This window comes from Castor canadensis, chromosome 1, assembly GCF_047511655.1.
Source record: "Castor canadensis chromosome 1, mCasCan1.hap1v2, whole genome shotgun sequence".
Lineage (NCBI taxonomy): Eukaryota > Metazoa > Chordata > Mammalia > Rodentia > Castoridae > Castor > Castor canadensis.
The window spans coordinates 209446001-209458370 of NC_133386.1; the positions used below are offsets into that span (position 1 = coordinate 209446001).

General features: G+C 45.7%; 1 protein-coding gene across 1 annotated transcript; it reads left to right on the forward strand.

The window, feature by feature from the left end:
• The first annotated feature begins 10274 nt into the window (after positions 1–10274).
• Positions 10275–12057, forward strand: LOC109699534 (cytochrome c oxidase subunit 8B, mitochondrial-like). Its single transcript, XM_020184298.2, has 2 exons — positions 10275–10491; positions 11898–12057. The coding sequence occupies exons 1-2, from the start codon at positions 10381–10383 to the stop codon at positions 11997–11999; spliced, it is 213 nt and encodes a 70-aa protein (XP_020039887.1). The 5' UTR covers positions 10275–10380; the 3' UTR covers positions 12000–12057.
• The last annotated feature ends 313 nt before the right edge of the window (positions 12058–12370 follow it).

Genomic DNA, 12370 nt, shown 5'->3' on the forward strand with positions numbered 1-12370 from the left:
GGGGTTTTTGGCAGTACTGGGTTTTGAATTCAGGGTGTTCTACCACTCAAATCACACCTTCAGCTCTTTTTTTGCTTTAACTGTTTTTGGGATAGGTTCTTAACATTTTTACCTGGGGCCAGCCTAAAACAGCTACATACCTATGCCTCCTGCATAGCTGGGATTAAAAATGTGTACCCCACCCACCTGGTTTATTTATTAAGATCGGATCTTACTAACTTGTGGCCTGGCTTCCCTCCATCCTCCTGATATCTGTTTCTTGAGTGAGAGCTGGGTGTAACTCAGTAGTAGAATGCTTGCCTAGCACAGGCAAGACTCTGGGTTATATCCCCAGCTGCAAAACAACAACAAAAATTCAAAAATTTAATGTGATACTGCAGACCACTTTTGATGCAATTATAAAGATAAATGGATATTGTGGAAACTGTCCTATTTGAAATGGAGTCACTAGTGCCAAACTCTTACCAAGTGGATTTGGGGGCAGCTACAAAGGAGTCACACACAAAAGACTCTGTAGAGCCATAGCTCAGAGGCCTGAACTCTACTGCAGAGCCCCTCTGCATGTCTATCCATGCTTGGACTGACACCATCCTGCAGTCAGTCCCTGAGCACATTTGAACCTGTGGCCAAGGGTTTCCGTGTCAAAGAACCTATGTACTCCTCCTTTGCTCTTCAAAGCTTCCTCCTGAATAGGCACAGCTCACCGTGATGCAAAGTTCTCATTGCAGTGCTGTTCCAGACAAATGTATTTTTCTCTGGAGAATCTCTCTGCTGGTTATTTAGGTTGACACTATGCACTTAATTATAAAGACTTTTATACAACATAAAGGAATCACATGAAGTCCATTTTAATAACTTTATTGAGGTATTGTTACTGGAATACTGAGTACTCTAACATTAGGGATATTGATAGTGAAAAAGTGGGTTAGAGTCTGACTTAAATTCACCTTAGACTGAGTTTTGGATTCTCGATACACTCACTCATTCTTGCTGTTACACTGTTTTGACATTATCACTTGGGCCCACACATAACAAGTCTGGCTGGTTTGCTAAATTTGGGTCACTGTGGCAGAGATCTGATCTCCTTGACTGTTCCTGTAAACAAATGATGGGTTTCAACAGATGCTCCTTTTAAACCAGATATCCTTCCTTAAGATATTTTTCCTTCTGTGATCAAACACTTCTGTGATCAAAGAAGTCATTTTACCAAATTTTTTTCCAGAATAAATGTCTCATTAAGATATTCTTGCTCAATTCCCAAAGTGTGGTAAAAATTTGGGCAAGCAGGCAAGGTTCAAGGGAGAGGGCTGCTTGTTCACATATGTTGCAGCTCAGTGATGTAGTATGAAGCTTAAAGCAAAGAACAGAGTGGCTGTGTGCTTTTAATCAAGCTATTCACTAATACAACATTTATCTCTGAATTCCTGGCTCCTGTTTCTCATGCTTCTATTTTTCCTGACCTATCCTGCCTTAGTATAACATACATATAGGCCATAAGCATACCGATGAGTGAAGGATCTAGAGGCAAGCACACTGTGTAACCACTATTGGGTTACAAGGAATGGCCTTGGTGCACCTGAGGTCCCACTATGTGCCCACTGGTGTTCCCTCTTCCCTCTACCTACCCTCTATACACAGTGGCTGGGCCTGTTTGTACTTTGCTGTATGGACTCATGTATGCTCATGCTGTATGTATGAGCATATTAGCTGTGTGAGCTCGTGCTGTATGTATGCTCTTCTGGGCTTGGCTTGTCTGGTCAAGACCATGAGGAAAGCTCTAGGTTGCTGCATGCTTCCTCTAAGCACATGTGTTCAGTTGGTCTTGACTGTCCACTGGATCACATACCTGGTTCTCCTGGTCACCTGTGCTCTGCAGTCACAGACATGACAAGTGTCTCCATGCTAAGACAGTGCAGTCCAAGGCCATGACCACATGGCAGAGCGAGTTTTCCAACTTGGCCTCCCTGTGTGAGTGGTGGTAAACTGTTTCCTTTTCACTTCATGGCAGAATGGGCTTAGAACCTGTGTGTGTGTGTGTGTGTGGTTTTGGCACGTGGACACTTTGCTTTGTGGATTATTTGAGGATTTTACCCATTCTCATTTTATCTTACTCCTTTGTTGAAGTGATTCCTTTGTCATTAGTAAAGATTGCAAATTACTCTGGTATTTGTCTTTGCACTCTCATAATGGAGTATTTTTGTAAGCAGATAATTCAGTAAAATACAATTTATCAGCTTTTTTCCTTTTCTGTTCTGTTTAGGGAATCTTTTTCTAACCCAAGGCTATGAAGATACTCTCCTACATAGTATTTTGAAAGTTTCATTGCTCCGCCTTTCTCCACTTGGATTTGATTTTTACATATGAGGGGAGGTGGGCATAAACGGGCATTTCCCCCATGAAGTTCCTTCTCTAGAAAGCCTCTGCTCTCCCCAGTTCAGCCTGTCACTGGTTTGTGTTCTGAGACTCTGATCTATTTATCTACACTTGTGCCATGACTGCACTGTCCAGTTCCCACATCTCTGGAAGTCTGGACCACAGTTTTCCAACTTCCTTCTTTTCATGCTCAAGAAAAGAGCTGGATACTGTTGGCTCATACCTGTAATCCTAGCTACTTAGGAGGCTGAGATTGGATCGAGGTTCAAGGCCATCCTGGGCAAATATTTCATAAGACTCAACCTGCAAAAGAACCAGAGCAAAAATGGACTGGAGATGTGGCTTAAGAGGTAGAGTGCCTGCTTTGCAAGAATGAAGCCCTGAGTTCAAAATCCCAGTCCCCCCTCCTTCCCCCCCCAAAAGGCTCTCTTGAGTATGTTTTTGTTTTATCTTGTAACCATCTTTTGAATTCCCACTAATCAATTTTGGTTGAAGTTGCACTAAAGTCATTGCTTAATTTGGGGGAACTGGCATTGTTACAATCATATATTTTCAAATTTAGGAATACGATATGACCCTCCAACTACTTATGGTTTCTCTAACTTCTCCAGAATGTTTTGGTAGTTTTCCATTTAAATGCCATACTCATCTTACACCTGATAGTTCTGATGTCCTGTAAAAGGTCATTGTTTTGGCTTAATTTCTGGTTGCTTATAATGGTACATGAATCAAAACAGGCTTTTGTGTATCAACCTTGCAAGCAGTGGACTTTCTAGATACACCCATTAATTCTCATAGTTTGTAGATTCTTAGAGTTTTGACATACTCAACTTTGTCACTTTTAAATGATGATCATTTCATTTTCTCTTCTTCCCAACCCTATAGCTTTTGATCCTGTTTCTTGCCTTTCTGTGCTGGCCAGGGCCTCTGTATCATATTGTGGAAGATGAGGTCAGCACACGCTCTTTCTTCATTCTAACTCTGAGGTGGAAAATTACTTTTGTTTTCTGAGACAGGGTCTCACTAAGCAGCACAAGCTCTCCTCAAACTTGAGATCCTCCTGCCTCAGCCTCTGGAGTGCTGGGTCTCAGAGCTGTGCCACACACACCCAGCTTGAGATGGAATGTTTGATATTTCCATCTTAACTATGATGTTTGCTACATTATTTTTTCTTTATTTTTTAAAAAGAGATAAAGAAGACTAAAGAAATTATTTTAAAACGCTACTTAAAAATGATAAACAGGAGTTGATTTTTTTATCACATGCTTTTTCTGTATCAATTGTGATAAACAATTTGTCTCCTTACCTTAAATGAATTGTGCTATTTAAACAACCCTATACAATTAATTTTGTAATAAATCCTTTTTACATATTGCTGTATCTGATTTGTTAATATTTTCTTTAGTGTTTCCATGTCTATGTTCATGAGAGAGATTTGTTAATTCTTTTCATCAGTGTCATCAGGTTTTATTTGTAAGGTTGTATTTGCTTCATAAAAAGATGATAAACCTTCCCTATTTTGCTATTTTCCAAAAAGTTTGTGTGAGACTGGTTTCAATGTTTGTGAAAATTCACCAATGACTCTACCTGGTCTTGAATTTTGTTTGTGTGAAGGTTTGGGTAAAATTCACCAATGAAGCCTTCCAAGACTCAAAGTTTTCTCTGTGGGGAGATTTTAAATCATAGATTCAATTCCTTTGGTAGAATTATTCAGATGTAGAACTGTCTGGATTTTCTATTAATTCTCATGACTTTTTTAAAGTTTCAGTTTTCTGATATGTCCACTTGAATTTAAATCTTCATGTTTACTGACATAAGTGGTCATATATTGTATTACCTTTTCAATATCTGTAGGATCTGTAGTGATGGCCTCTTCACTCCCAGGTTTGGTAATCTGCATACCCACCTCCTTTTTTCTTTACTACCTGGAGTGGCTCAATTTTCTCAAAGAAATTGTTTTTCTCAATTTTTGGCTTTGTTAACCTTCTCTATTATACATTGAATTTCTATTTTCTTTAATCTATATTCTTATATTTATTTTTTCTTCTACCTTCCCTTGTCCCTAAGTGCCCTACCCCACAAGCTCTTGAGAATAATGCTTGGTTTGTTGGCTTTTAGCTTTTCTATATATATTTATACTTCCCTCAAAGCATGAGTTAGATGCATTCCACAAGTTTTGATGTTATACTTTTAGTGTTTTCATTTTTCACATTATTTATTTATTTTTATGGTTCTAGGGTTTGAACTCAGGGCTTCTCATTTGCTAGGCAGGTGCTCCATGTTGGAGCCACTCTTGAGCCACACTTGAGCCACTCTGTCAAGCCCTTTTTGACTTTAGTTATTTTTCTCTGCAAGAGTCTGGTGTTTTAGCTCAGGGATGGCCTCAGACCTCAATCTCCCTATTTGGGCCTCTTGCATAGCTCAAAGACAGGCATATGCCACCACATCCAGCTTATTTTGATTGAAAGTTGTGTCTCTCTAACTTTTTCCTCCAGGTTGTCCCTGAACCATGATCCTCCAGACCTCCACCTCTGGAGTAGCTGTGAGTATAGGTATGAGCCACCACACCTAACCCCTTTAAAAAAATTTTTTTAAACGAACATAACATTATACATTTATTTATTTATGGTACTGGGGATTGAACATAGGGACTTGTGCATGCTAGTCTAACCATTCTACCACTGAGCTATGCCCTTGTGCATTATAACCCTTTAAAATGCAAAAACCATTCTTCACTCACAGGCCATACAAAAAACAGGATGTGGGCTAGATTTGACTCACAGGACCTTTGCCAGCCCATGAGGTCGCATAGCTATTTGAGCCTGGACCCTTCCACTCAGCATGGTGCTGCTATTCATCCATGTGGTATGTCTTCGTACTTTGTTCTTTTTCAGTATCACATTGTGTGTGTACTATACACTGCTTTTTAACTTGCTTTGGACATCTTTTCTTGGACATCTTTACATATTTGTGTACCCCATCCTTTTCTCCTTCATCGTAGTCACCTATAGCAGAGAGGTACTACCAATTCTCCTGAAGGACAAATGGACTATTTATGGACTATTTCCATATTCCCTGTTATAAAGAGTGCTTTGGCAGAGAGCCTCTTATGTGAAAGCTGCTGTGACCAGATCAGTATGCTACAGCCACACAGCCGCCCTGCTAGCAGGAGGGTACTGAAAGGCAGTCTGGCCATGTACCCAGGAAGACAGAAGCTGAGGTTCTGGAGAACCACAGGCTGTTTCTTCTACTCACTCACATTTCCTATGGAATTGTCTTTCTATTACTAAAATGCATGGGATAAATAGATAGATGACAGATAAGTAATAGATAATAGATGGATATGTAATAAGTAGAAAGAGAGCTAGATAAATGGTAGGTAGATATCTGTGTAGATAGATGACAGAGATGGGTAGATAAATGAGTAGATCAGGCAGTAGAGAAATCACAGATAAATAGGTAAGGACAGGGAAACAGCATTGGTGTATGGAAAATCTCTGTCCTATTGTTCTAACTTTTCTGTAAACCTAAAGCAGGATGGATTTTCTCACTTGCCTTGAAGTAGCCAGCAGTGCCTGGAGCCACCCTGAGAGGGGCCACGTGTCAAGGGTCTAGGGTGGCCTTGAGAGCTGAGAACTGTCCCACAAATGGCCAGTTGGAAAACAGGGCTTCAGTCCTTCACCTGTGAGAACTTTGCCAATAGACAGAGAACTTGAAAGAGGACCCCATGTTCAAAAGGGGAGCACGGCCTGTCTGATGTTGTAAAGTCACCTGGTGAGACCTGAGCAGAGGACCCAGCTGATCTGTACTTCGTTCTGACCCATGGGAACTCCAAGACAATAAATATGCTGCTCCAAGCTGCTGAGTTTGTGGTCACTTGCTATACAGAGATAGAAACTACTTTCCACAGGGGAAAGTGTGGATGATTTCTCTCAGGTAGAAATAAGAAGAAGTGTTCCTCTATTATAGCCAATGGCAGTACATTAGGCTTCCTTCAACATGGCAAACATCAAATAATGAATTTTCATTGCCAAGATGAAAAGACAGAGAAGCTTCAATTCTTATGGCTCAGTTCTTACAACTGTATCAGGCAGGAGTTTCGTCTGAAGCAGAACCATCAGTGTGTGTGTGTGTGTGTGTGTGTGTGTGTGTAGAAGATGGAGAGAGTGAGGGAAAGAGGGAGGCAGAGGGAGAGATTGAATTTAAGGAATTGACTCCCATTATTGTGAGGCTTGGTGAGCCCAGACCTGATGGGGAAGCTGGCAGGTGCAGACTCAGGGCAGAGCTGACATTGCAGCCAAACCAGAAGGTTTCAGGAGGCAGAACTCCTTCTTGTTCAGGGGAATTCAGTCTTTGTTCTATTCAGGCCTTCAACTGGCTAGCTGAGACCCACTTGCATTATGGAAGGTCACCCACTTCACCAGAGTCCACCAATTTACATGTTGGTCTCATCCAAGAAACATGTTTACAGAAATATCTAGAATAATGCTTGACCAAATATCTAGACATGATGGTCCAGTCAAGTTTACAAATAAAGTTAACCATCACACCAACATCCAGGGTTGTGAAACGCTGGGAATCTCTAACAGCTGGATCCATAGGGATCCATAGGACCCTGGGAAGAAGGATCTGTCTGGTCAGGGGACCCAGAGCTTCCAGGAAGGGGAACCAGAAGTTGAGACAAAGATCGGCCAGAGGCCTTACCTTCCATGGGATCTTCCCCCAGGACCTCCACGTTTCAGAAAAATTCTAATAAATGCAAGAAATATTTAGGGGGAGCAGGTTTTTATAGATAAAGGGTAAGGGCTGTATCTCGCTACCTGGTAGGGCTTTAGTTTTTTTGTAAGTGACTGTTTAGTTTTCAATGAAATAGGGAGAAGCACCAAGCTTCATGACACGAAAATGGCTCTCAAACTTTTCTGTGCACAGAATCAATCTCCTGGTGCCTGCTATGACAGACACTGGCCTGACCAAATGTCTGAGTCATTTCTAGCCAGTTCCCAGGTACTGCTGGTGTGGCTGCTCAGGGACTACACTGTGGCAACCTATTTTATATGATGGAAATAGATATCCAATGCAATATCAAAGGCTCTACTGGTGTCCACATGGACACACACTCCTGGTCCCCACCCTCTGCTCTGATTTCTCCAGCAGCTCCTGTGTTTCCAAGTCTGGACACAGGGTGGTGCCCTGCTCCCACAGGTGTCCACTCAGACCTGCTGGGGGTCCTGCAAGCTGAGATTGTCTTGTACTTTTGCAGAAGGGTTGCAGGCTTGCAGTTCTCCTCCTACTCTTGGCATTAGGCACTTTCAGGGCAGCTCCACATGTGAAAACTTGGTGTGCTTTAATGAAGGAGGGAGGGTGAGGATTCCAGCAGCAGGGCCATTCTGTCCACCAGACACCAGGACAAGCCCTGAAGGGCTGGCTGGCTCTGAGTCTTCTCCATGTCTCAGTTTCCCTGGCTGTTACATTGTGCCTTCATCCCTATCTTGTAACACACTTGGCTGCCTTCCAGTTCTGGGAATATCACTTCTTTTTAGCAAAAGGAAGACCTGGGGATGGGTGTGTGTGTGGGGGGGTGTCCAGGCTTGAGATGAGGAAAAGGGAGGTGACATACCTTGAGCAGCAGGAATAGGGTGGCAGGGGCTGCACAGATCTGCTTTGAACAAGCAGGTTGGCTGGAACCCAACACTCTACTGCAGGTCAGAGGCTCAGGAGCTGCATTAGTGGGGGAGTGAAGATGACTGGGTTGTTTCTGGATAGTTCTGGAAGGTCAGAGAGGCCAGTTGGCCAGGAGGCTTGGGAGTGGGGTAGGAAAGGGGCTGAAGGCCATCTGGGCCCCAGGGGAGCCTGTGAAACATCTCTCTGTGGCTTCTGCTTGCACTGTCCCCAGCCTGACTCTTACGGGGGCTACACTCACCCTATGTTGGGCTGTGGAGGGCAGTAGGCCACTTGACCCCATACTCCTCTAGGCCCAAGCCCAGGAGGGCAAGATGAAGGCCTCCCCAAGAGGCAGGACTGGATTGTGGTAGGGGTGGGGGACAGCAGGTCTTATCTCACCACTGGGTGAGAGAGTGATCCTCTGGACAAATTGCTCAGGTCCAGTCTTATCCCAAACTGGATCCCAAGGCTATAATTAAAGGTTCAGGCGGAAGGGAGGAAGGGATTATTCCAGAGGCGGGGCAAAGCCCCCCATAGCTGAAGTTGGCCTGGGAGCCTGTTGTTGGAGATAACATTCAGGACACACTCCCTCCTCCTGCCTCCCAGGACTTGGCTCTGTCCATAGAGGACTTTTAGGGCCAGAGGCAGGGGACTTGGGAAGGAGTCCCACATTTAGGGCAAACAACAGTTTACAAGGGAGAATAAACATGAGATCATGTTCCTAGTGGGATGGGTTCATATCATCAATTCACCATTTATAAACAGACTAATAAGGGCATGATTGTGCACGGTGAGGGTGGAGGCCATTTTTATGGATGATGCCAAAAGCCTAGAGGTTGGCATCCCATCCTAGGCTTGGGCCCACACCAATATGGTCTGAAAACAGACGCAGAGAATGCTCTGGTTATGGTCTTTATCACTATCATGGCAATATCCCTCCCTTCCTTCCTTTGGCAGTACTGGGATTTGAACTCAGGACCTCATACTTGCTGGGCAAGTGATCTACCACTTAATCCATGCCCCCGGCCCTTTTTGCTTTTAATTATTTTTCAGATAGGGTCACATGCTTTTTTGCATGACCCTGGAGTGTGGTGCCATTGGGTGGGCTAAATGTGAAATGTGAACTCCAGAGCGAACAGAAGCTGCTGCTCAAACATTTTGCTTCAGCAGCAGAAGAGTCTGAGAAAGGAAGGGCCCCCAGGAACTTGACCATGATAGATGTCAGTAGTTAACAGATCCCAGAGATTGTGACTGAGAAGAAGCAGTTGGACGTATCAAGGCAGTCTGCTCCAGGGTCAGACTAAGTCTGGAGAGAGTGGATGGAGAGACCGAGAGAGGCCTAGGGCCATCAGAGGTCAGGCAGGAGTGGGACAGACTGGGAGTAAACCAGTAATTAAAGGGACCAAGGATGAAGCTAGTGCTACAGAACTGACCTTTGTGTTTGGTGGTGGTAGAAGAGGGCGAGGGGTGTGCAGAGGGTACAGGCTGCTGTCGGGGTGGACAGTGCTGATAGGCCCACAGGAAGGCTAGTGGGGTTGGAATTGAGAGAAGGGTGAGTCAATCTTCTAGAAAGCAGGAAAACTATGGTACTAATATGAGTTTGCTCTGGGAGAGTATGAACTACCCACTGTCTGAAGAAGCAGGAGAGGTTGGGGTCCTCTGGAGCTCACTCAGCAGACTGTGTGCTGGAGATGGGTAAGCCCAGCATATCCAGCCCTGGAATCTTGACCAAGGGTGGGGGCCTGGGGTCAGATGTGGCCCCTCCTCACAGCTAGCACTCAGAAAGCTTCTGCTGAATTTCTTCCCCTGTCCCTTTGCAGCACAATTGAAGGCCCACCACTCAGGAATGTGACTGCTAGGACGCCCTATACAGCCTACATGGCATAGCAGGCTCCAGCACTCCAGGGCTGAAAATGGGAAGGCCACAGCTCAGCCAGGCCCCTTAAGGAATTTTAAAGCAGCTCTGCAGTAGTACAGTAGTGCGTCTGGCACCCCAAAATTTAGGAGTTACTTTTAAATCATGTCACCTCTCCCTTTCAGCATTTTAAGCCTCCCTTCCCTGGACTTGTTCCATAGTTGAGGTCCTTTTCTGCAGTGAAGTAAAAGCTGTTTCCAGAAAGGCCCATACCTATCTACACTGTGAAGGGCTTGCAGCAGGGTTACAGTAAGGTCACATGCCAGGCCAGGCCTCTCCCAGCAGGCATTCTTTTTTGACAAACACTGTGACAGGAAGGGACAGCTGCAGCTCCCCCTCCAGCTATAAAAAGCCCTAACACCCAAGTGACCTGCAGAGGTCGTGCAGCGGACATTTGGCTGGAACACAGGGAGGAGCTCAACCTTAGAACCATGCCAAGGTTGCCCCCGGCCCTGAAGCTGCTGCAAGCCCCGCTGAGGTGCTGGGTGGTTCCCAGGGCCTATGTCTCTGCCAAGCCGGCCAGAACCCCCACTGGCCCTATGGTAAGTGTTCTCCAAGGCAGCAGTGGACTGTCCTGAGGACAGACCCATTTCCTGGGTCTTGGGGCAATGGGGAAGCCCAAGGTGGTAAAAAGGCTACCGTGATGCTGCATTATTAGCGCTATGGCTGAGTAAATGTCTGAATGCCTGAATGCCAGGACATGGGTCTAGATGCTATCATCTGCAGGCCAGGCTCTCAAAGGACCACAAAATGTAGGGTAAATACTGTTCCTTCTCAGGTCTGACATCTAGGTATGAGGCCAGTTGTGATAGAGCTCAGAGAGCAGAGCTGGGGTGTGGGGTGAGTAGAGTTCAGTGAGGCAGAGAACTGGGAGTGGGCAGACCTCGGAGGCTCAGAGCTAGGGTAACGCAGAGCTCAGAGAGGCACAGAACTGTGGGAGCTCAGGGTGGGGGAGCCCATGGAGCTGAGGGAGGTATGGAGTTGAGAGGCCACAAAGCTCAGAGGAGCCCAGAGCTGTGTCGAGTGGGTGGGGAGAGCAGCGCTCAGGGGGTGGCTCAGGGTTTGGAGGAGGTGGACAGTGTTTATTCCAGCTTCAGCATCTATTAAGGTAATGGTGGGCTGCTCTGAGGGTCAGAGGAGCATACGTGAAAACCAGGAGTCTAGGAATGTGCAGTGTCTCTGTCTTAAATATAAATAAACCAAGGTCCATAAGGTTATTTGCACAAGGTCCCTATTCTAGGCCAAATTTACTCAACTGAGGGTTAAAGTCAACAGGAAAGAATGGTCTCCAAATGGGCATTGATTCAGCTTCAGGAAGACTGAGGAATGGGAGGCTAGGACCCAGATTCATTTCAGGAGGGAACTAAGGGTGTACTGTGGCTAGTGCTTCAGCATGGTTTCCCAATTTCAGCCCCTGGCACATGGGGCTCCAGGTGAGGTCACCTTTGCACCACTGCATGGGTGGGTAGTCCAACCTTGTCCACCCAGGCTGCTGAACAGGAATTCCTTCAGAGAAAAGCCTGAACTTGCTTACAGTAGGTAAAGGTTGGTTTTCTGCCATTCCGAACAGCACACTGGCATATGCACCCATAGCTAACAGAAAGAAGCTGAGTGTTTATCTCTCCCTTGCTGGAAGGTGCAGTAGCCAGAGTACCTTGGGCCCTGGATCCCAAGGTTATTTCTCCTGGTCTCAGGTCACCTTCCCTGCAAGGGCTGGATGCTGCCAACCTAGTTATCACACAGAGAAGTGGAAAGCAGATGGAGAATGGCTGGCCCGTCCATAGGGAGGGAGGCAGGGGCAGTCATTTCCAGCAGTGAAGACTGCTTCTGGTTGGGAAAGAGTCCCACAGCTGCAGGATCCCAGAGATGGAGGCAGGCAGTCTCCTCCAGTGGCCAGGCCTGAGCCTCTAATGACCCAGTGGACTCATGTGTGCTTTTCCTCCATCAGGAGCAGACCATGGGGATCGTGACCTTCTTTGTCTGCATCCTGGCTCCTGCAGGCTGGGTCTTATCCAACCTGGAGAACTACAAGAAAAGTTCCACAGCATGAAGGCGCCGCAGCCACCCAGGCACAACCTAAAAGATCACATTAAATCCCCCTCCTTCCACCTACTGTTCATGCTCATTTTTGTGTTCCCTCTCCTAGCCTGGGCACTACAGGGTGCTAGCACTGGCTGCCCTGAGGTCAGCTTGTGTGGACATGAGCACAGTGGAGCACAAGTGCCTGGCTGATGCAAGGTGGCAATGGCATGAATATCTGGGTCTGAGAAGGCACTGGCGTAGGCTGAAAAGGGAGTAAACACTCCCATGTTTGACAATACATAGGACTTGCTTCCTGGATGGTTGAGCACCAGGCTCTTCCCTAGTCCCATGTGTGGTAGGAGGGAAAGGGCTAGGGCCAACTCCCCATCAAGCCCCTCT